General features: G+C 40.0%; 1 protein-coding gene across 1 annotated transcript in view; it reads right to left on the reverse strand.

The window, feature by feature from the left end:
* LOC133557787 (ras/Rap GTPase-activating protein SynGAP-like) overlaps window positions 1–21625 on the reverse strand; it is a 64106-nt gene that overhangs the window by 24817 nt on the left and 17664 nt on the right. The window contains exons 3-12 of the mRNA XM_061908582.1: window positions 17708–17796; window positions 11688–11809; window positions 8889–9042; window positions 8707–8805; window positions 8238–8477; window positions 5964–6299; window positions 5737–5881; window positions 5518–5662; window positions 5209–5445; window positions 4889–5090 (exon numbers count right to left, since the gene is read on the reverse strand). Of these exons, the coding sequence (XP_061764566.1) occupies window positions 4889–5090; window positions 5209–5445; window positions 5518–5662; window positions 5737–5881; window positions 5964–6299; window positions 8238–8477; window positions 8707–8805; window positions 8889–9042; window positions 11688–11809; window positions 17708–17796 (1769 nt within the window). The remainder of the gene's footprint in view (window positions 1–4888; window positions 5091–5208; window positions 5446–5517; window positions 5663–5736; window positions 5882–5963; window positions 6300–8237; window positions 8478–8706; window positions 8806–8888; window positions 9043–11687; window positions 11810–17707; window positions 17797–21625) is intronic.

Genomic DNA, 21625 nt, shown 5'->3' on the forward strand with positions numbered 1-21625 from the left:
GTAACACAATGGTGAACATGCCCTTTCCCAACTACTTGGGCACATGTTGCAGCCATGAAATTTTAAGTTGATTATTATTTGCAAAAAAAAATAAAGTTTATGAGTTTGATCATCAAATATCTTATTTTTGTCGTGCATTTAACTGAATATGGGTTGAAAAGGATTTGCAAATCATTGTATTTCGTTTATATTTACATCTAACACAATTTCCCAACTCATATGGAAACAGGGTTTGTACCTTGCGGCCACAGCTCCAATTAACCGCCTCGACAATAGAGGTGCAGAACATGGTCCACTCGGACTCAATGTCCAGCAGAATGTCCAGCAGAACATGGTCCACTCGGACTCAATGTCCAGCACCTCCCTCGTGAAATGTTCAAAGTTCTACCGGAGGTGGGAATTGAAACTCTCTCTGACAGGAGACTGCCAGACGTTCCCAGCAGACCCTCACAATGCGTTTGGGCCTGCCAGGTCTGTCCGGCATCTTCCCCCACCATCGCAGCCAACTCAAAGCTCCGCCCCTCTCTTCACCAGAGTGTCCAAAACATGAGGCCGCAAATCCGATGACACAACTACAAAGTTGATCATGGAACTGCGGCCTATGGTGTCCTGGTGCCAAGTGCACATATGGACACCCTTATGTTTGAACATGGTGTTTGTTATGGACAATCTGTGACGAAGACAAAAGTCCAATAACAGAACACCACTCGGGTTCAGATCCGGGTGGCCATTCTTCAGATATTTTCTTTGCTAAAGCCTTTATGTTCTTTTTGGTCAGCAGTGGTTTTCACCTTGGAACGCTGCCATGAATGCCATTTTTGCCCAGTCTCTTTCTAATGGTTGAGTCATGAAGACTGACCTTAACTGGGGCAAGAGGGCCTGCAGTTTTTTAGTTCTTGTCCTGCAATAGTGGTCCCTGTCCTTTCTGGGTAATTTTTATAGGCCAGCCCCTTCTAGGGGGGTTTACCACTGTTCCATGTTTTCTCCATTTGTGGATAATGGGTCTCACCGTGGTTTGCTAGAGCCCAAAAGCTTTAGAAATGGCTCTGTAATTCTTTTCCAGACAGATAAATACTTTATTTTTCGTCCATCCATCCATCCGCGTGTCTCTCTCGGTGGGGTGCTGGAGCCTACTTTTTCTTGAATTTATTTGGACAGTGGCACTTTGTTGCAGCTTTTTCAGATCTTTTGAACCGACTTAATTTTTCAGACAGGTTCTATGTAGGTGGCTTCCTGACCACAGTTAGTTTATGATTTAACAAAGGGGGGCAACTACTTTTTGACATTGGGCCAAGTAGTTTTGGATAGCGCTTTTCCCTTAAAACGTTAAATCATAATTTAAAAACTGCATTTTGATATCTCTTGTTTAAAAGTTGGCATTTGGGCTGACTGGCACGGGCTGGTCTCCATGATCCTGTTGGCGTGTGGTTGCCGGTCGCAGTTTTTTTTTTCTTTTCTCGATCACTTAGATTTGATGGGGTGGTGCTGGCTGTCTAGAGCTATTGCAGCTACTGTTTCTGATTCCGTTTGTTTGTGGTGTGGGCGCCTGTGGCTGCTGGGTCCGGTGCAGGGGGGTGGCTGATGTTGTGACTGGTGGTAGCGGGCACTCGTGTTGGCTGTCGGGCGCTGACGGACTAGCCGGCTTCGTACTTGTTTATTGTCATGTTGGTTGGCTTGTCGGGTGTCGGGCCTGGGGTGCCCTTGCACCTTGCTGTGCTGCCCTGGTGCGCCCGGTTTCGCATCGTTATCTGGGGCGGGCTTGTCGGGGGTTGTCCCTGGGTGGCGTTGGTACGCGACCGGACCTGTGGGGCTTGGGGGTTCGGCTAGTTCTCAGTGGGCAGTGGATGCCGGGACTTAATCGCTGTCCCTCCGGCCTGTGTATGGATTTGTTGTCGTATACATGTGTGAGTGTGTGTGTGTATGGATGGATAGATGTATGTAAATGTGTGTATGTACGTATGTGTGTGTGTGTGTGTGTGGATGTATGGTTACAGGTATGTGTGTGTTTATAGCTGTATACATATATATCCGTGTAGGTGTATATATGTATATATATATATATATATATATATATATATATATATAGGGCTTCACGGTGGCAGAGGGGTTAGTGCGTCTGCCTCACAATACGAAGTTCCTGCAGTCCTGGGTTCAAATCCAGGCTTGGGATCTTTCTGTGTGGAGTTTGCATGTTCTCCCCGTGAATGCGTGGGTTCCCTCCGGGTACTCCGGCTTCCTCCCACTTCCAAAGACATGCACCTGGGGATAGGTTGATTGGCAACACTAAATTGGCCCTAGTGTGTGAATGTGAGTGTGAATGTTGTCTGTCTATCTGTGTTGGCCCTGCGATGAGGTGGCGACTTGTCCAGGGTGTACCCTGCCTTCCGCCCGATTGTAGCTGAGATAGGCGCCAGCGCCCCCCGCGACCCCGAAAGGGAATAAGCGGTAGAAAATGGATGGATGGATGGATGGATGGATGGATATATATATATATATATATATATATATATATATATATATATATATATATATATATATATATATATATATATATAAATATATATATATGTATGTCGGTATGTGTATGTATGTATATGGATATATGCGCATGTGTGTTTTTATATGTAGGTGTATATGTATATATGTGTGTGTGTATATGTATATTTCTGGGGATACGCTCTGGGCCTGCTGGTCAATCGGCGTAGTGGGTAGAGCCGCCGTGCCAGAAACCTGAGGTTTGCAGGTTCGCTTCCCACCTATTGACATCCAAAATCGCTGCCGTTGTGTCCTTGGGCAGGACACTTCACCCTTGCCCCCAGTGCCGCTCACACTGGTGAATGAATGATGAATGAATGAATGATTGGCGGTGGTCGGAGGGGCCGTAGGCGCAAACTGGCAGCCACGCTTCGGTCAGTCTACCCCAGGGCAGCTGTGGCTACATATGTAGCTTACCACCACCAGGTGTGAATGAATGATGGGTTACCACTTCTCTGTGAGCGCTTTGAGTATCTAACAATAGAAAAAGCGCGATATAAATCTAATCCATTATTATTATTATTAAATGTATGTGTATGTATATACAGTATGTGTGTGTGTGTATGTATATATATATATATATATATATATATATATATATATATATATATATATATATATATATATATATATATATAATAAAAAAAATGTTCCCCCCCCCCCCCCCCTCCCTCTGGGGGGGGACCTCGACAGGGCGGTTGCTGGTTGTTCCATCTCCATCGTTGGGGTCCCAGCGGGTGGGGTGGGTGGTTCCCACGGCCCTGCGCTGGCCGACTTGGGTGGGGTGGCCTGGTGTGGACCGCGCCGTGTCCCCGGGGTTGGGGGGTGGGGTCGTGGGTCCTGGTGGGGCGGGGGCGGTCTTCCCGTCTGGTTGCGGGGCGTCTCGCCTTTCTTCCCGTGTGGGGGGTTGTCTCTCGCTGGCTTGGAGTCTGGCTGTCTGCTGCTTCTCTTGTGCCCTGTCCTCTGCCGGGTGCATCTGTCTGCAGCAAGCTGCTGGCTCTTCCGGGCGGCGCGGTGGGCCGGGCTCTGGGGTTCCTATCGCTGGCCGGCCTGGCTGCGTGGGGCCGGTGGTCCCTGGTTCCCAGGGCGCCACACCTGCTGTTTTGGTTGGGCTCTCTGGGCGGCTGAGGCCGTACTCTGGCTCCCACGCACACTGGGAGTCAAAGTTATTGTACATACAAACACAAATATACTCACACACACACCGTTATTCATACATACATAGGTACCTACGCTCCCACATACATACACAAATACAGTACATACCTACATACTCCAAGTTCGTCCATCCACACGCACATTCACGGTACAAACATACACATGCTGTACATTTACATTCACTGTACAAACAAACATACATATACATTTACTGTACAAACATTCATATACCCATTATGTTCATATACAAGTACATATACATACTTACACTCATGCACATAATCACGTTTCATCAAACATATCAACGTTGTTGCCCTAGGGTAAACTGGGTAACACATGGCACACTGACAAAGCTTAACCTATTGTTACTATAACAATTCACAAGATTAATACAGGTTGCCTCTCTCTCTTCCCCTCCATCTTTCGGTATTCCTTTTTTTTTTCTCTCTCTCTCTCTTGTTATCCTTATGTATACGTATTGTTGCATTTGAACAACTGTATTGTTGATAATAGAGGTAAACTATTGGTTTTGTTCATGATCAATAGCGCTTTTTCTATTGGTATTTGTATTGCTCCAGGTGTAGTGTAAAAATGCTTAGTCATTTCGATATTATTATTTATTTCACTAACTGCTTTTTTTCTATCACTTTTACGATCATATTTGCACATATCGTATGTGCTGGTGTTGTTCTATTGTTTTTGTTGTTGTTGTTGTTTTTGTAGTTATTGTTGTGTTTGCTGTTGTTGTTTTTGTCTCTCAGTCTAATCCCTCTCTTATCCCCACAATTTCCCCCTCGGTCTCCCTTTTTTTTCTCTTTCTATCTCCTCCTGCTCTGGCCCGGCTGCACCAAATGATAATATAAATACATTTAATAGAGTCAAATTCAAATAAGGCAACAAGAGAAGTATCCTACACTTCTTTTTGTAAAGTAAATCTGAACAGCCGATATGGGCATCTACATCAACTATATGATTTGCCTGAGAAGCTGGACAGGACAAAGAAATAAAAATTTTTTAAAAATTAAAAATGAAAACTGCATTTTGTGTTTGCTTCGGTTTTTTGTGTTTACATTTACATTTGTTTGATAGTCCTAAACATTTAAGTAGGGAAAATATTTAAAAAAATTGAATTTGAAAAGGGGGCAAAAACGTTATCAAGGCACTGTATATGCATGGTTGATTGGGGTCCACCAACCTTGCTTAGTTGGCCCATGACTTCCCAAAGTAGGCTGTGCAACATAGACAGCTCTCTGCCGAGGTCGATGTAGCCCTCGAAGCCACCGGCATTTCCTCCAGACTCCATGTTGGAGATCTCGTAAAGGAACTGCTGCATGGAACCCCATTCCATCTCCAAGAACTCGTTCATGAAGTACATGAACTCTTCCTTAGGCCCAAACCTTTGGGGTATAATGCAGAAATAAGGAACATATGTCAAAAAAGCTGTTTCAAGGAACACATTACAGCCACCTACAAGCCTGGGGTTCTTAGTGAAAGAGGTCATAGCGTAGGACTCACTTGCTGAAGCTTGCCAGGTTCTGCATGACTTTGGCGATGAGCGTGAGCGTCCGCGAGGTGCGTTCGGCAGGGTACTCCTGCGTCAGGTTGAAGAGCGATGGGGACATGATGGCCGGGCACATGAAGCGAAGAAACAGCGACGAGCTAATGAGGCTGTCGGCGAGGTCCTCCCTCCCACGCTCAGCACATCTTGCCCTCCACGACGCAAACACCTCTTTCAGCTCGCGGGGAAAAATGCTAGGGGTTCACAACAAGACTCTACGTCAAAAAGATGAATAGGGAAAGAGTGCGCTGAGGTCGAACATGCACCATAGAGAGTTGATGATCTTGCAGAGTAGGAGCTCGCAGCACATGCGAAGGTTTGCTTGATGGTCAGCCAGGACCGAAGGCGGGACTCGCATGGGGTCCACCTCACAGTTCTCCTCAGATTCATACAATGCTCGAATGAAGTCACCTGAGAAGAGGACATCACACTTAGGTTGGATACGTAACAGACGAAATGTCTCCTTAAGTCAGGCTGTAACTCACCTATCCCCTCTTTGAGGTATCTGTGACCTATCAACTTGAGGTACTCTTCCACAGCCTTCGTCGCAAGCGTGTTTTCCCGGAAGATCATGTGCTCGCGGTCCATGAATCTATCCACCTCACACATCGCCATATCAGACAAAAACTCCTGACAGGTCAACAGTGTTGTCAAATCAGGTGTCATCAGAATTTGACCTGTTAAAGCCTTGGCGGAGGTCTTGTTTGTTTACCTTAGTTTTCCCAGTGCTTTGGAGTATGTGCACCAGCGCAAACGCCACCTCCTCTTTGCTCTTCACACTCAACAGCGGCTCCAGTACTGCACACAGTGTTCGGTAGTTGTTGGTGATGTACTCGGCGAATTCCTTGTACAGCTCCATAGGGAGAATGTTCATGGTCTGGTAGCGAGATTTGACGCGAAGCGAGGCGTTGATGATTTTGCCGCTGCCAACGCCGCCGCTCTTGGCCAAAACGCTGGATTGGATGACAGGGTACCACTGCTCCACGAACTGCCGACCCGTGATGCTAGAGATGGGGATGCTGACGAGGCCAAGGTAAGTGCTTTTTTCCTAGGACGACAGTAACAACACCTGGTAAAGCTTTATCAGGAACTAACTTAGTTTTTGTCAGGCCAACAAAAACACAGTAAGCAGTAAGTTCCCTTCATTTTTGGCCAAAGGTCATCATTGTCATTCACCTGTTTTATTACCAGTGCTTATTAATTGTGTGTTGTAAATCAATACCTTTGTCATTTCCTTCGGTGTTGTGATCTGACCACAAGCTAGTACATAAGATTTTTAATAAAGTTTCCCAATATGGTAGTCCGTCCAATATTGTCATACTATCAGCAAGGAACAATATTTGGCTACTAAGACTATATATGGTAAGGAACCTTATTTTGTACACAAAAATAAAACTTTTCGTTAACTTTTATAAGGAAAAAAAAGCAAAGAAACCTAATCGATACCTTATCTTTTGAGAGGTAGGGAACCTTATTTGGTAACTTAGCTTTTGTCAGGTCAGGAACTGTATTTGGTAACTTAGCTTTTGTCGGGTAAAGAACCATATTTGGCAACTTAGATTTTTAGGGTAAGAAACCGTATTTGCTAACTTGGCTTTTCTCAGGTGAAGGATCATATTTTGTAATTTATCTTTTATTGGATAAGGAAACTTATTTGGTAACTTGGCTTTTAGTAGGTAAGGAACCATGTTTGGTAAATTATCTTTTGATGGTTTAGACTCCAGATTTGGACACTTAGCATTTGATAAATGCTAAGTGGATAAGGAACCATAAGGAACCATTTTTGTCATGAATCTTTTATCGGGTAAGGAAACTTATTTGGTAACTTAGCTTTTGTCAGGTAAGGAACCATATTTTGTCATTTATCTTTTATTAGGTAAGGCAGTGTTTTTCAACCTTTTTTGAGCTAAGGCACATTTTTTGCATTGAAAAAATCTGGAGGCACACCACCAGCAGAAATCAATAAAAACTCAACTTAGTTAAAAGTTAAAAGTTGTTGTCACAATTGTTGGATATGACTTCAAACCATAACAACCATGCATCAATATAGCTCTTGTCTCAAAGTAGGTGTACTCTCATGACCTGTCACATCACGCCGTGACTTATTAAAAAAAATGTTTGCTGTTTTCCTGTCTGTAGTGTTTTAGTTCTTGTCTTGCGCTCCTATTTTGGTGGCTTTTTCTATTTTTTTGGGTATTTTCCTGCAGCAGTTTACTGTCTTCCTTTGAGCGATATTTCCCGCATTTACTTTGTTTTAGCAATCAATAATATTTCAGTTGTTTTTATTGTTCTTTGTGGGGACATTGTTGATTGTCATGTCATGTTTAGATGCACATTGTGGATGCCGTCTTTGCTCCACAGTAAGTCTTTGCTGTCTTTCAGCATTCTGTTTTTGTTGACTTTATTGCCGGATCAGTTTTAGTTTCGTTCATAGCCTTCCCTAAACTTCAATGCCTTTTCTTAGGGGCACCCACCTTTTGTTTATTTCTGGTTTAAGCATTAGACACCTTTTTACCTGCACGCTGCCTCCCGCTGTTTCCGACATCTCCAAAGCAATTAGCTACAGGCTGCCACCTACTGATATCGAAGAGCATTACACGGTTACTCTGCCAAACTCTAGACAGCACCGACACTCAACAACACTTAATTTTCAGACTATAATTACTGGTTTTCAAACATTTTTTTAACCCGAATAGGTGAAATCAGATAATATCTCACGGCAAACTAGGGGTAAGGGATCATATTTGATAACTTAGCTTTTGTTGGGTAAGGAACCCTATTTGGTAGATTTAGCTTTTGGTGGGTAAAGGACTATATTTGGTCATTTAGCATTTGGTCATTTAGCTTTTGATGGGTAAGTTACCATATTTGGTCATCTAGGCAAATGAACCGCAGTAGGTTAAAGCAAAGAAATATATTTGGTAACTTGGCAATTACAGGGCAAAGAACCATATCTGGTTCAAACATACTTCTAAACTGAACCGACCTTGCGTCTCTTCTTGTCCGTCTCCTTGTAGAGGTGCAAGCGAAGGCTACGAATGGTGGGTAGGTTGTTGAACTCAAAGTGCTCGCCCCAGAAGATGGTGTCGGTGCGAGGTTTGCTGGTGGTGCGGGCGTACAGCATGTCGTCCAGACACAGCTCACAGTAGTAGCGTTTCTTTGTCGGGAGGTCTCGCGCTTCGATGATCCACAACTTGAGTACATTGTCAACTCGTCGGCTGTTGTCCTGGAAAGGAAGGTTTCATTATATTGCTGAAACATTAGTCCAGAGTTACGCAACCTTTGAGTCATTGCACGTATTTCATTATAGAAAAATCTCAAGGGACATTAGCCAACAAAAATGGCAACAGGTGGATACATACAGTAGGGAAATCACGTGTCTTCTGCCATCGCGTAAAAGATCATTTCATTGTTCACAGTATTTATATTTAATTTTTTTTTAGTATTAGCTTCACCTTGTTGGGTTTGACAGCTCGTTGCAGGTTTTCAATCCACTTGTCTCTCTCTGATGCAGACCGGCAGGCAAAGCATTTTGTTCCGGAATTGGTGGTCACCTGAACACATTTGAAAAAGCTAAAGAGCTTACACTTTTCTAAAAAAAAAAAAGTTCTAGTGTACTCAAGTACAATATGCGCACCTCAAAGCAATACTCTTGTCCTAAAATGCTGGAATGAACAGGTTTTATGACGGCATCTTCATCCAGAACCAAGTCCAAAGCCTCGGCAGCACTGCTGGGAGAGAGCAAAGACTCGTGGGAGTGGGATTCTTTGAAACTCTGCATCAAGCGTGTCCTGGTGAGAGAAGAAAAAAACAATGCTTTGACTTTCACAGCCCTCTTGTTACAAGTATTATCATACCCATCCTTAAATAAATGTACCAGAAAATACAGCTGCTGTAATTTTATGATACACAGTGAGTCACTGCGACTTGGCAGGCATCACACCTGACAATGTAAATATATTTTTGAGATAATCCTTTCATAATGAGTTTTTGCGAGCAAAGGCAAGACCATCAGATTTCTTTAATTTCATTTGTTGTTGACTGAGCTGGTCTGCGTCATTTGTTAGCGGCGTGAAATATACAGTCCGTAAGAGAAGATAAAACTTTAATTTCTAATGTACAGCAAAGTTAATAAGTGAAGAAAAGATACGAGGAAAAGCTGCAACAAAGACATTTTTATTTGCTTGGTTTAGTGAATATGTTGCAGAATTTGCTAAGAAAATCAAATAAATAAGAAGTGGCTAGGTAGTATTAGCATAAGCATAACAATCTGAGTCTGAACGCCAGAGGCACAAAAAATTGCAAAGTATCTAATTAACACTATAGGTACCAAACATATATATTCTGGTTATTAGAATTGTACTTTTATTCTTTGTATGCTGTGAACTGAATGTGAATGCTGTAAGATCTGAGCCAAACATTCTGTTTTTTACTTGCTAACATTAGCTTAAAAGCTGGAGATCAACATGTTTTTCCAACCTTGGGACACAAGACAGTGAGTCTGAAGGACAGTGCTGAGAAGAAGTAAGATAATTTTTTTGTTAAAATAAAAATAAAAAAAAGGAAAAATTACTTGGTGAAGCAGTCTGCACCATGTTAACGCCTGCCGGGGAGGTTGAAATACTATCTAAACGGCGGACATTTATTCTTGAAAATATGGAGAAGCTTCTGATGGTGTGTTTGACGAAAGGAGCAGCTGGAAGACACAGTCAAAGTCCACTCTCTTATCATAACATTACTTCATAAAACTACTGTAGTAATTTGTAGCATATTACATTGTATATGTAGTATATTATATTGTATTGTTTTACAGACAATTTCTTATTTAAAAGGGTTAAATTTTTAAAAGGCATGTCACGTGTCAAAATTGTACTGTTATCAATGTATTTAAATCCATTTCATAGAGCCGATTCAACTTGTATCTCGAGGTACCACTATATATGATTAAGTTACATTTCATGACATGGACCATGTAACTTTATAAAAAAGTTTTAGGAGACATTATTTATTGACTATTTTAAGTGGAAGGCATTGTTTTTTTTTTTTACCGTGACACACAAACTATAGCCTAGCAACATTGTTCGTGCAATACGGTGCTCAACTGAATGTGATGTTGTTCCACGCTGACTACCGTATACGTTTTTGTCATCTTTGAACATAAAAAAGGGAATAGAAAAAGGAGTGAAAAGACAAATTATAGCAGCAGCTTTGAAGAGAAATTAATTATCCAGGAATTAGGGATCAGTAACTCAGCACTAGATTTAATGCTGTCAGTTGGACGACGTCGAGAGGCAGGAGATGAAGCGCGCTTGGCAGCCGCGTTGCAGCAGCTGCGATGGAAAGCGAGAGTGTGAAGTCGGACACAGCATTGTCAACTTAATTCCACAGACAAAATTAACGTGCGTGTGTGGGCAGAAATGGAAAGCCGGCTGTGAAGGCAGCTGTCGGGGCAGTGGTGCGTCAGGAGCGGCTGTAACAAACTGTGGCAGGAAGTAAGCAGGACCCCTTCTTGACCTGACCACCTCCACATTTCAACGCCAGCAACTGCTTAAATGTGTGTTTTCTTTAAACATCTCCATACCCTTGCAATCTAATTATCATTTGACAATGCCGGACACCCACACCTGCCCCCAAAATGTCTAGTATGTACTTCTCCTGAGACTGCGAGAGAAGTGGAGCGTCAGCAGAATTTTTCTCCCCTCTTTGTGCTTTCGTTGTCTTCACTTCGAGACTGGATTCTGATGGTTCTGCATAAAATTCTGACAACAATGCAAGGACAGATTCCTCTGAGAGATGACCTTGCCTTCCAATGCAAAACAACAACAATCACAGCCCCAGGAAGTGAATGCTATTAAACATAATATGTGAGCAGTTTCAGTAAAAAAACAATAATCGTTGCTGAATTTTAAACACTTGTCGCACAAAATGATCCAGGGAAGTGAAAATCGCTGTGTGCTCAAATGGCCCTCAGTAACAACGCACAGCATTCCACAATAACACAAAACAATGGTAAATGGGTTATACTCTTATAGCGTTTTTCTACCTTCAAGGTACTCAAAGCGCTTTGCCATTGTTTTCAAAATCACCCATTCACACACTGATGGTGGGAGCTGCCATGCAAGGCTCTAACCACAACTCATTAGGAGCAAGGGTGATTGATTGATTGATTGAAACTTTTATTAGTAGATTGCACAGTACAGTACATATTCCGTACAATTGACCAATAAATGGTAACACCCAAATACGTTCTTCAACTTGTTTAAGTCAGGGTCCACGTAAATCAATTCATGGTAGTGAAGTGCCTTGCTCAAGGACACAATGGACGTGACTCGGATGGCAGAAGGTGGGGATTGAACCAGGAACACTGAACTCGCTCTACCAACCTAGCCACGTCGTCCCCAATTCAGACATTTTGAAGAGATTCCTGAAAACAAACCTTTCTTGGTCGGCGCTACGAAACCGGGGCAAGATCATTTGTCTGAAGCTGCTGGTCCGGTCCAGTTTGGGCTGACTTTTGGCCCTTTTGATGGAGCCCTTTAGCTTCCGATTGAGAAAACTCTGAAGAAAAAGTCAACACAACGATGAGTTATTGGCAGACAAACAGGGAACACTGATAACTGCGACAAGGAACTGGATGAAAAAGAGATGGTCTGTGTGGATCGTTGCACATATTGTAGAATGCACGTGAAAGAGTACAATTCTCTCTAATGACACACAGTAACACATAAAACACAGTGCCGTCGACATAAGCAGTTAACATAATCAAAGCTTAAATGGATACCAGCTATTATTGCACATTAACTTGTGACTTTGCCCAAAGACAAGAATAATGGGTGATAAGCATAAAGGATTTTTGTTCATTGACACAATATTCCTCCATTTGCGTATTTTCATTTTTTTTTTTTTTAAATGACAAAAAATATTGTAGGGCTTGCAATAATAAAAAAAAAATTGTGAATTAATGCTTTTTCTTTATTTATTTCTGAGGTAAAACAATACTGCCATGCTTTTATTTTGAAGCTTACTTTGCACTGAACAGAAAGTCGCTGTGTGCATATTTCAATGCTGTAAAGTGAAAGTTAAAGTACCAATGATTGTCATACACAAACTAGGTGTAGTGAAATGCTTCCTCTGCATCTGACCCATACCCTTGTTCACCCCCTGGGAGGTGAGGGGACCAGTGGGCAGCAGCAGTGGTTGTACCCGGGAATTATTTTTGGTGGTTTAACTCCCAATTCCAACCCTTGATGCTGAGTGCCAAGCAGGGTGGTAATGGGTCCCAATTTCATAGTCTTTGGTATGCCTTAGCTGGGGTTTGAACTAACTCGGTAATGTAAATTAACTTGATAACTTTAGTGGTATCGATAAATTGCCATGTTTGTGTGTGTGTTTTCTTCATTTCTTGCTTTCAAACAGGGTGAAAGAGGGTTCACTCAGCACCTGAGCGCGTTTATTAAATAGCAGAATCAAATGAATGGAGTGAATGTATTTGTCATTCATCCACAATCATTGTCATGGTGGATCGGTGCGGCACCACTAATTAAGGATGCACTGACATAGGACCCTCGCTAGTCGCAAGTGTGAAGCACCGCAAGGTAACACAAATTAGGAAGGGAAGAATGATTATTGCAAAGCCAAATATCCTGTGTTAGAATATTCCGGCTTCAAACGAGTGAGCAAGATGAGCCCATCAACAGACAAACCCGGAGAAAAAAGAGCAAGTATGGCCAATTTGATGGAAAGCGATATTAAGGTCTAAATTACTTTGCTAGTCTAAAATTATTCAAATAGACCTTACACACTTCATCTAGGTGACAAAAATAAAAGACGGCAATAAGCATTAGTTATGACCCGATACAACTTGTTCACGTCTGATAAGAAACTACTATTGGAATCTTGAGTATTGGCCTGATACCAATATTATTCCGATACAATATCAGCACAAATCATACATACTTGTACCATTTTGTAGTGTGGAATGTTAGAAAAGGCTACACCAAGTGTAAGTACTCAGAACAACTTGTAGGTGTGAAAAACACCCACCTTTTTATTATTATCCGTCTGGAACGGACTTATGTCTTTAATTAAATTGAAGTGGCCATTTGTTTTTTAGTAAGGGTCACAATAATTAATTACATTAAACATATGGCTCTAAGACTGTGTTTACACTGCCGGCCAAAACGGATTAAATCAGATTTTTTTCAGCTAAATGTTTAAACTCCAAGTAAAATGTAATATTCATCAGACTCCAATGAGGCCTGGACGTCACTTGCATGCGCAGTTTTATAAGGTGAAAACAAAGAAAGTTGACTGGATTCGAAAATGAACAGGGAATTCGCTACTGCTACTACAAAATAAAATATAAGTTGCAACACTTTAAAAATTTGTACAGATTTTTTCACGTGAAAGTAAATAAAAGTAATATAATGTATGAATGAATGTATATAGTGTAATATATTTAAGATGGTTCTAATCTTTTAATGGCTGTGAAGTAGAGACACGGCCATCAGCCTGGATTTACGTTAGCTTTATTTTTCAACTCACTTACGTAAATAACTTATGGCATGTACGTAACATGTAAGCAAAAATGCCGCAAAGTAAACGTACAAGACTTGACGAAAATTTATTGTAGTTATATTTGTATTTTAGTGATCTATATTGATTTAGTTTTAGTCGACTAAAGTTACAGTAAAGTTTGTTGACTAAAGTATAAACTACTCCTATTTGTAGTTGTCGTTTAAGGTTATTACAGAGCATCTCAAAAACTAAATTCACCACAAGACCAGAACTCCATGAATATATCAATAAGTAAATTTCACACTGACCTTACTATTTTTTTTTTTTTGCTGGAATTAAGCATTTATTTTTCAATTGCTGAATAATGATTAAACAAAAGAAAAAAACTACAGTAGTTTTTTTCTACATTGTATGTAACTACACTGGCGGTAAACACTGTCCCGTTTAAACACAGTAACCAGTGTTATAGATCTGGCACATACACATAACTGTCTTTCTTTGTGTGGTAGCTGACAAATCTGGTCTTCTTGGTTGTCAAATTGTGCAAATAATAATAGAACTGTGTGCCAAGGACATCGATTAAAGTACAGGTGTCTTGTCTATTAAATTGGCAGACAAGCTTACCCATGCTCTACAACAAAAGTAGTTGTAGAGTAAGTGGTCTTGCTCCTACTCTACTGTCTTTAACAGTAACAGTAATTCAGTACAGTATGAGTAATTTAGAAATATTAGCTTTGGCCTACTTACTGTTGGATGGTTAGCCTGTAGACAGTGCATCTATATGTCTTCTCTTTTTTCCAGGAGTAAAATACATATTGTATTGAGGTGTGTAACAATACAGCAGGGATGTAACGATATGAGAGTTTCATATCACGGTTGTTGTGACCAAATTTATCATGGTTATCATTAATATTGTGGTATTGTTCAATGTGCTTAAAACATACTTTTAAAACACACTGAAATCTTTTGAACAAGTTATATTTTTTAAAACAGACAAACTATTAGAAAACCCACAACTTTGCATATCTTGTGTTTGTGTCTGGTGTTTTAGTCTTTGTATTTTATCTGTATTAATGGCTAAGCTTTTATTGTTTTAAGTATTGTTTTTTACTGTAGTACTTTAAGATGTATTTCAATGAAAAGTGCGTGACAAAAAAAAAATCTGTTATTTATTATGACTGGTATGGGCGCTGTGTCCTACTTTGTTCAGCGAAACTCAAACGCACCATAATAACACTGTCTCCTTTCCTCTGAGGAAAGATCAATAATCATAGTTCGTTCTAAAAGAGCACAGCTTTAGAAACAGTGCGTTCAACTGAATATTTAGATTTTGGTATGTTTCTTAATGGCTAGTGACCTGGCACTAGTCAGTCCATGAGTTTATCAAAGTGCCGTTATGAATCTTTGTTTTTTGATCACATAAATTTAAACGACTAATACTAAATGTCGGGAGATTTGCTGCGGATTACGGTCATCAACCATAATGTTAATTGCTACATCCCTAGTAGAGATTCCCTAAAATAGTCTAATTTTGGCTTACAAAGACAGTAGTTCTGATTGAACCCCTTTGAGATTTATCCCCCATGCCACTCCCACACGCAACTGTGATTGGATAGCTTGTCCCACCCACCAAAAGACAAAATCCAATAAAATTGTATTTCGTCTGTCAACATTTGACCCGTTTTAATTCGTCGACTAAATTTTGTATGAAATCCGCCATTGTTTTCGTCAACGTGCATTTATTTTGATTTGTCCTATTTTAGTCATGGAAAAATAGGTTGTATCTTCATATATTACATATAGCCTATTCTTTGCACACTATTGACTCGTGATGTACTGAAAATTCCTCTGCGGAAAACAGAGGTTGTCATGACGTACCCACTTTCATTGGGAGGCGGCGTCTTTTCCTGCGCAAACGAACAGTGTTGGCAATAAGGGTGTTAGAGTACAACGGCATTACGAAAGCTGTTGTTTTTTTCAGTAACGAGTAATCTAACTAATTACTGTTGCCATTGTTGCAATGCCGTTGCCGTTACTGAGAATGTGAAGTGCCGTTTTATCACAATTTGGTTGAATGAAGCGCTAAGTGTCTGGTTTCGGCACACTTTCTCTGCACGGAGACAGTAAGCGTTATCGGTACTATTGGAGAAATCCGCTGAAAAAATGACACGATACACACGTATATCATCTTCCCTCGTCGCTGTCAGTGTCAGGCTCTGTGAATCAGTTAATATAAACATCTGTGACGTACAAGATGCTATCAAAACGTAATAGCGTATAACATAATGAATTGAAAAATAACATCCCATCGTTACTTTTACGATGAGGTAACCGAGTTACTAAGTAAGAGAAGTAATAGGTACTATAACTAATGACTTTTTTAAGGTAAGTTGACGAACACTGCACGCGAATGACGTATTTTGCCCCAAAATGCCATAAAAAAAAAAAATCGCAATCAGGTCGCAGTGCTGTTTAGACTGCTGTCACATTTGAAAAGATCAGATGCCAATGAAATTCCCATTATCTCCTGATGTGGCCCAAATCTAATGCAAAAATATATATAAAGCACTTTGGAGTGTTTAAACTGGCTAACAAATATCCAATATGTGTCACTTGAGGGCAGAAAAAATCAGATTTGATGTGCAGAGTAAATGATGCAGAAACTGGAAACTTTCTAGTACGCTTCTGCCTTGGATACTTTGTGTGTGCACATATTAAGTAATATACAATTGCAATGTTTTGTTTCGTTTATAATGAAAATGGTGTGTTTTAGACTTCAATATTGTTGAATTAAAAACACTTATTTTGTGCTTAGCTGTTGTGTAGCTGCGTGCTCCTTATGGCCTATAGCCTACCATGTTTACTTTTAGTAAATGATTTCACTAAAATACAAGAAAATACTAACATTGTGTACTTATTGGAGGACATTAAAACAAGTAAATGAGTTGCAAGTCTGCATAGAATGGAGATCTTAGATCAGGGGTGTCAAAGTAATTTTAGTTCAGGGGCCGCATGGAGGAAAATCTATTTCCAAGTGGGCCCAATGGTAAAATCATGACATAATAACTTAAAAATAAACACAACTCCAGGTTGTTTTCTTTGTTTTACTCTGGCCAAAAATAGAACGAGCACATTCTGAAAACGTACAAATTAGAAATAGTGCTCTGGACAAAACACTTCAGAATTTTTCAAATAATTCTGAGGAAATTGGTGCAGTTTTAAAAACACAATGAGCTTAGACTTTGTCTCAGTGTATCTACAGAACCAGGATTAAAATTTAAATCACAGTCTTTCTGGGATTGAACAAAAACAACGTGTAAACTCTTCTATGTATCTAATACCTATTTTGTCATGCCCATGTATCAATCCAGAGCTAACTCAACAAACTAACAAACGGAGGTAAAAACTATTCAAAACATTTCAGTTCACTTTTCTCTTGTTTGGGCAACAAGGGTGCCAAATGACGATGTGTTCGAAGCAGAAGACATAAAACAGCAGGTTTTAAGTTTCATGTGGGTCGAGGAGGAAGAGCCACAGTCCCCCTTTACTGTGAAGCTCTTGCTTGGCCCCGGTATAAACTGTTTGCTTGCTTAACAGAATTGCTATTGTGACATCCAGTGGATACATTTACAACAGCAGTTTCATTCCCTCAAAAAAAAAAAAAAAAAAAAAGCAGCTAATTTTTATACTTGGCGAACTCATCATGCGGGCCGGATAAAATCTGTTTGGGGGCAGGGCCGTACGTTTGACACACCTGTCTTAGATACAAGCAGTTATCTGATACTTGTATTTGCCAATATTAGACTGCTATCCGATGTCAATATCGGATAATGACACCCCTCATTTGCACATGCAATTTGGAAGTCTAATTACTAGAAATCTGTTGAAAGAAAACAAAAAAGACATTTGGATCGACATCAGTACATTTACTGTACTCACCGGTTGCCTGAAGGACTGCGGCGTGGCATTTGGGGGAGTCTCCATGCTTGACTGTCTCACAGAGGCAAAACTTGCCCTGCGTGATTGGTCTGAGCGGAAAGTGCATCAAAAAGACAAGTTTTAAAAACACAATATTAAGCAACATGGTCAATTGTTGGTGTTTTTAGAAGTGGAGAGCACAGGCAAGTCGTTGACAAGTCAGCGTTGGACAACATTCGACAGAACGAGGACAGACAACAGAACAGCACAATATTAATGCTGCATTTAAAGCGACATACATTTTTTGATGTATTTTGCCTTTAGAAAGGCGTGTACCAGAGTTCTTGGGGATTTTAAATGTTACTTAACACTTAGATTTGAGGCAGTAATATGAAAATATGACAGAAAAAGTGGTTCAGTGCTGACACAACACTTATTTTTTATGATCATATACTGTACAACAATCACTTGTGGTCTTTTCTACAAACTGCTCATTGTGGTATAGATTTATTTTAACACAAATTCGTGCAGGGTTGTCCCAAAGCTAAAACAATCCAAATTCTCCCTTTCGTCTATTTTGGTCTTTTTTTGCCCTTGACTTTAATGACTAACGTGAGAAAAGCTTCATCTGATTTCCTTCCAAAGCCTGCACGGGCTGCTCTCCAGTTTCTATTCTCAAACCCCGGCTAATTGTTTGGTATCCATGGCAACAACTCAGAGGGGTAGCATTTGAACTGTTCAAGGTGCCGGCATCGACAAGCGGTGCACGACTCTGCAAAAAAAAAATCAGGAAGCGTCCTTTCTTGAGACATTTCACTGCTAAAGAACGCTGCAATGCAAACCTGATGTACAATGTGTATGTGTGCATTGACTCACTCTATTGTGGATGTAAATTGCTATCAGAAGAGAGGAATGTGTGTGTGTGCGTGCGTGTGTGTGTGTGTGGGCGGCTACAGCCTCTAGCTAGCTGTGATGCTGAGGAAGAAAACTGTGGAGTGGGCGTTGGAGAGCCATGTTCGACTATTAGCATGCATACACCTTGAATGAAATTACGACGTTTTCCCCCTAAAATGTAGATTTTTGGCTTTAGGTAGTAACATGCAGGATGCATGAAATATATTACATTCAAAAATGGACTTTGCCACTGCTAAAAAAATGTGCGGCAGCGCTCAACTAACATGGCTGACATGCTGCACAGTACACACTACACGTTTGACTTACTTGATCAAAAGTTTCAAAAGAACATGACTGAAGAATCAGGGACGCAAAAGAAAAAAGGAGCAAAACTGAGTCTTTGCTTTTTCTTTGGCTTTTTTAAAGAACATTCTCAACAAAAGAAAAACAGGGTAAGGTTCGGTATGCGTTTGAGCGCTTAAGTTTAGCAACAGTTACTCGCAGGGCTGGACCATATGGCCTTTAATCAATATCTCGATATTTTTAGGCCATGTCACGATACATGATATAAATCTCGATATTTTGCCTGAGCCTTGAATGAACACTTGATGCATATAATCACACCAGTATGATGATTCTATGTGTCTACATTAAAACATTCTTGTTCATACTGCATTTATATATGCTACTTTTAAACTTTAATGCAGAGAGGGAAATCACAACTAACTCAATTGACCAAAACTGCATTTATTAAACAGTTATTAAGCAGTGGCACAAACATTCATGTCATTTCCAAAACAGAAAGTGCAAGATTGTCAGAGACATTTTAAAACAAGCTATTAGTGCACTTTTGTGCATGATGTCACACAAGATATTGAAAAAACAGTCGACTAAAAATGAGTTGCATAATAGGAAATCAAATAGTGTATGTCCTTCGCTATGTGGTAGGTTACTGCGGAAGTTATCTCCTTCTGTTTTTGACAAATTTTTTTATACGGTGATGATGTGGAAATGGAAGACGCCAGACTCAACTGGGTCAGTGCTGGTTGCTTCTGCATTTTGTTGGTGTGGCACCAGCCGAGATGTTCACATGCGAAGTTTCAAGCACTCTTCATTCTCTACCGGGTGACTTTTCAAATTACGCTACAAATTAGTAGTGCCACTACTTTTTGTAGCAACGCTTTTGCCACGTATTTGACATATTACAGTTGTTTGTTCAACATCTTCCTGCTTGAAGCCAAACCACCGCCAAAGGATGGACCCCGTGCTGTTTTTCTCGGGACTTAATTCTTCTTCCTCCGTTTGTTACCGGATTGGCACCTTCTCTCTCTCGTATTACCGCTCGCACGGCTCCGCTTGCACCAACTGCCACAGCTAACCTTACCCATGCCGCTACCTCTCTGTGACGCCAGAGTGCATGATGTTACGCACGCAACAGTATGTTATGTATGTAAGAAGGTGCGCTTGTTTTACGTCTCTGTGAGAAGGAGGGACAAGAAAGAGTGAGAAAAGCCTGTACTGTAATGCCCGCAGCTAAAAGCAACTGTGTGAGAATGTATACTCAAATACTCACGATATAGTCATTATCTACATTGCACAGAGACACACCCGCGATATATCGAGTATATTCAATATATCGCCCAGCCCTAGTTACTCGGATAAACTTTGGAATTTTGGAAAGTAAATGACATGTCATAACCGCCAAAGGAGCCCTGAAGCAAATGTTACTTTCTGGAACTTTAAAAATACTGTACTGTTGTGTACTGTACGCGTTAGGACCACAATGGGATAACACTACTACTGTATTAACTTTGACAATGTTCAAATTTCTGTCTGAAAACACTTCTACTTAGCACTGCATAGGACAAGTGAAACTATTTTTTATACTCTTTGCTTCTAATTTAAGTAAATGCAGTAATATTTATACTTACTTTACTTTTATCTATGATTTTATTTTGCATTGTTTTGATTTTTTACATCAGTAACGTAAAGCACTTTGAACTGCCTTGCAGACTAAATGTGCTCAATAAATTAACCTGCTTTGCCTGCTACGACAAGAACTATGACACTGAAGTCGAAATCACAAGGACAAAGTTGAAATTATATGAGACAAAACTTTTTACAAGAACGCTAATGTATGTTTTGTTTTTTTATATTAACAATTTTAAGTCAAAATAATGATCTGAAATATAGTCATTTATTATGATTATCATCATTATTACAATAATACAATTCAATTCAGACTTTTATATTATGACAGCCAACTGCTAATATTAGAAGGATAATGTTGCATCTTAACAATAAGTGCTTTGAAAAAAAAGCTGAATTCCCGTAAAAAAAGTAGCACTTTATTATCGACCAATTTATTTTCCATTTTTGTCTTTTTAGAAAAAAATATATAATTTTACACAGATACAGACACCCTTGTTTATCAGGTAATAAGTTGTGGGCCGGACCATGATAACTGGTTTCTGCAAAGTAGGAATTATCAATTATAAATGAATTATTTTCAAAGCTCTAGCAAAAAAAATCTAAATTGATTCAACATTAAGAAAGCCTTCTAGACATGAAATAACACCCACATGTTCATCTTCACACTCGTAAAGGTGAATTAAGGCTGGGCCAATCAGTGGCCACAATACTGAATACTGCACTCTCATTGGTTTGGTCTCATCTTTTGACAAATACTACTGTTGTTTTAATTTTGTTTTTTTTTAGTTCTTTTTTGCCATTTTTATGCTTAGAAATGCTTAGTTTAGGCTAAAATACATTGAGTATTTTAAATGCAAAAAAAAAAAAAGAAAATCTGCCAAGTAGTGAAGCCGTAAACTTTGAAGCGCGATGTGGCGAGGAACGACTAACTTAATCGTTTGTGACTATTAAGACTTATTTATCTTATTTTTTTGTTATTCTTGGCGTTTTAAGATGTATTTATTTTTTTATTCCTATATAAGAATAACGCAGTAATGTCAAAAGTTGTACAAACCCATTTTTCATAAAAGTTGGGAAATTGTGTTGATGTAAATATAAACAGAATACAATGAT

This window comes from Nerophis ophidion, linkage group LG08, assembly GCF_033978795.1.
Source record: "Nerophis ophidion isolate RoL-2023_Sa linkage group LG08, RoL_Noph_v1.0, whole genome shotgun sequence".
Taxonomy (NCBI): Eukaryota; Metazoa; Chordata; class Actinopteri; order Syngnathiformes; family Syngnathidae; genus Nerophis; species Nerophis ophidion.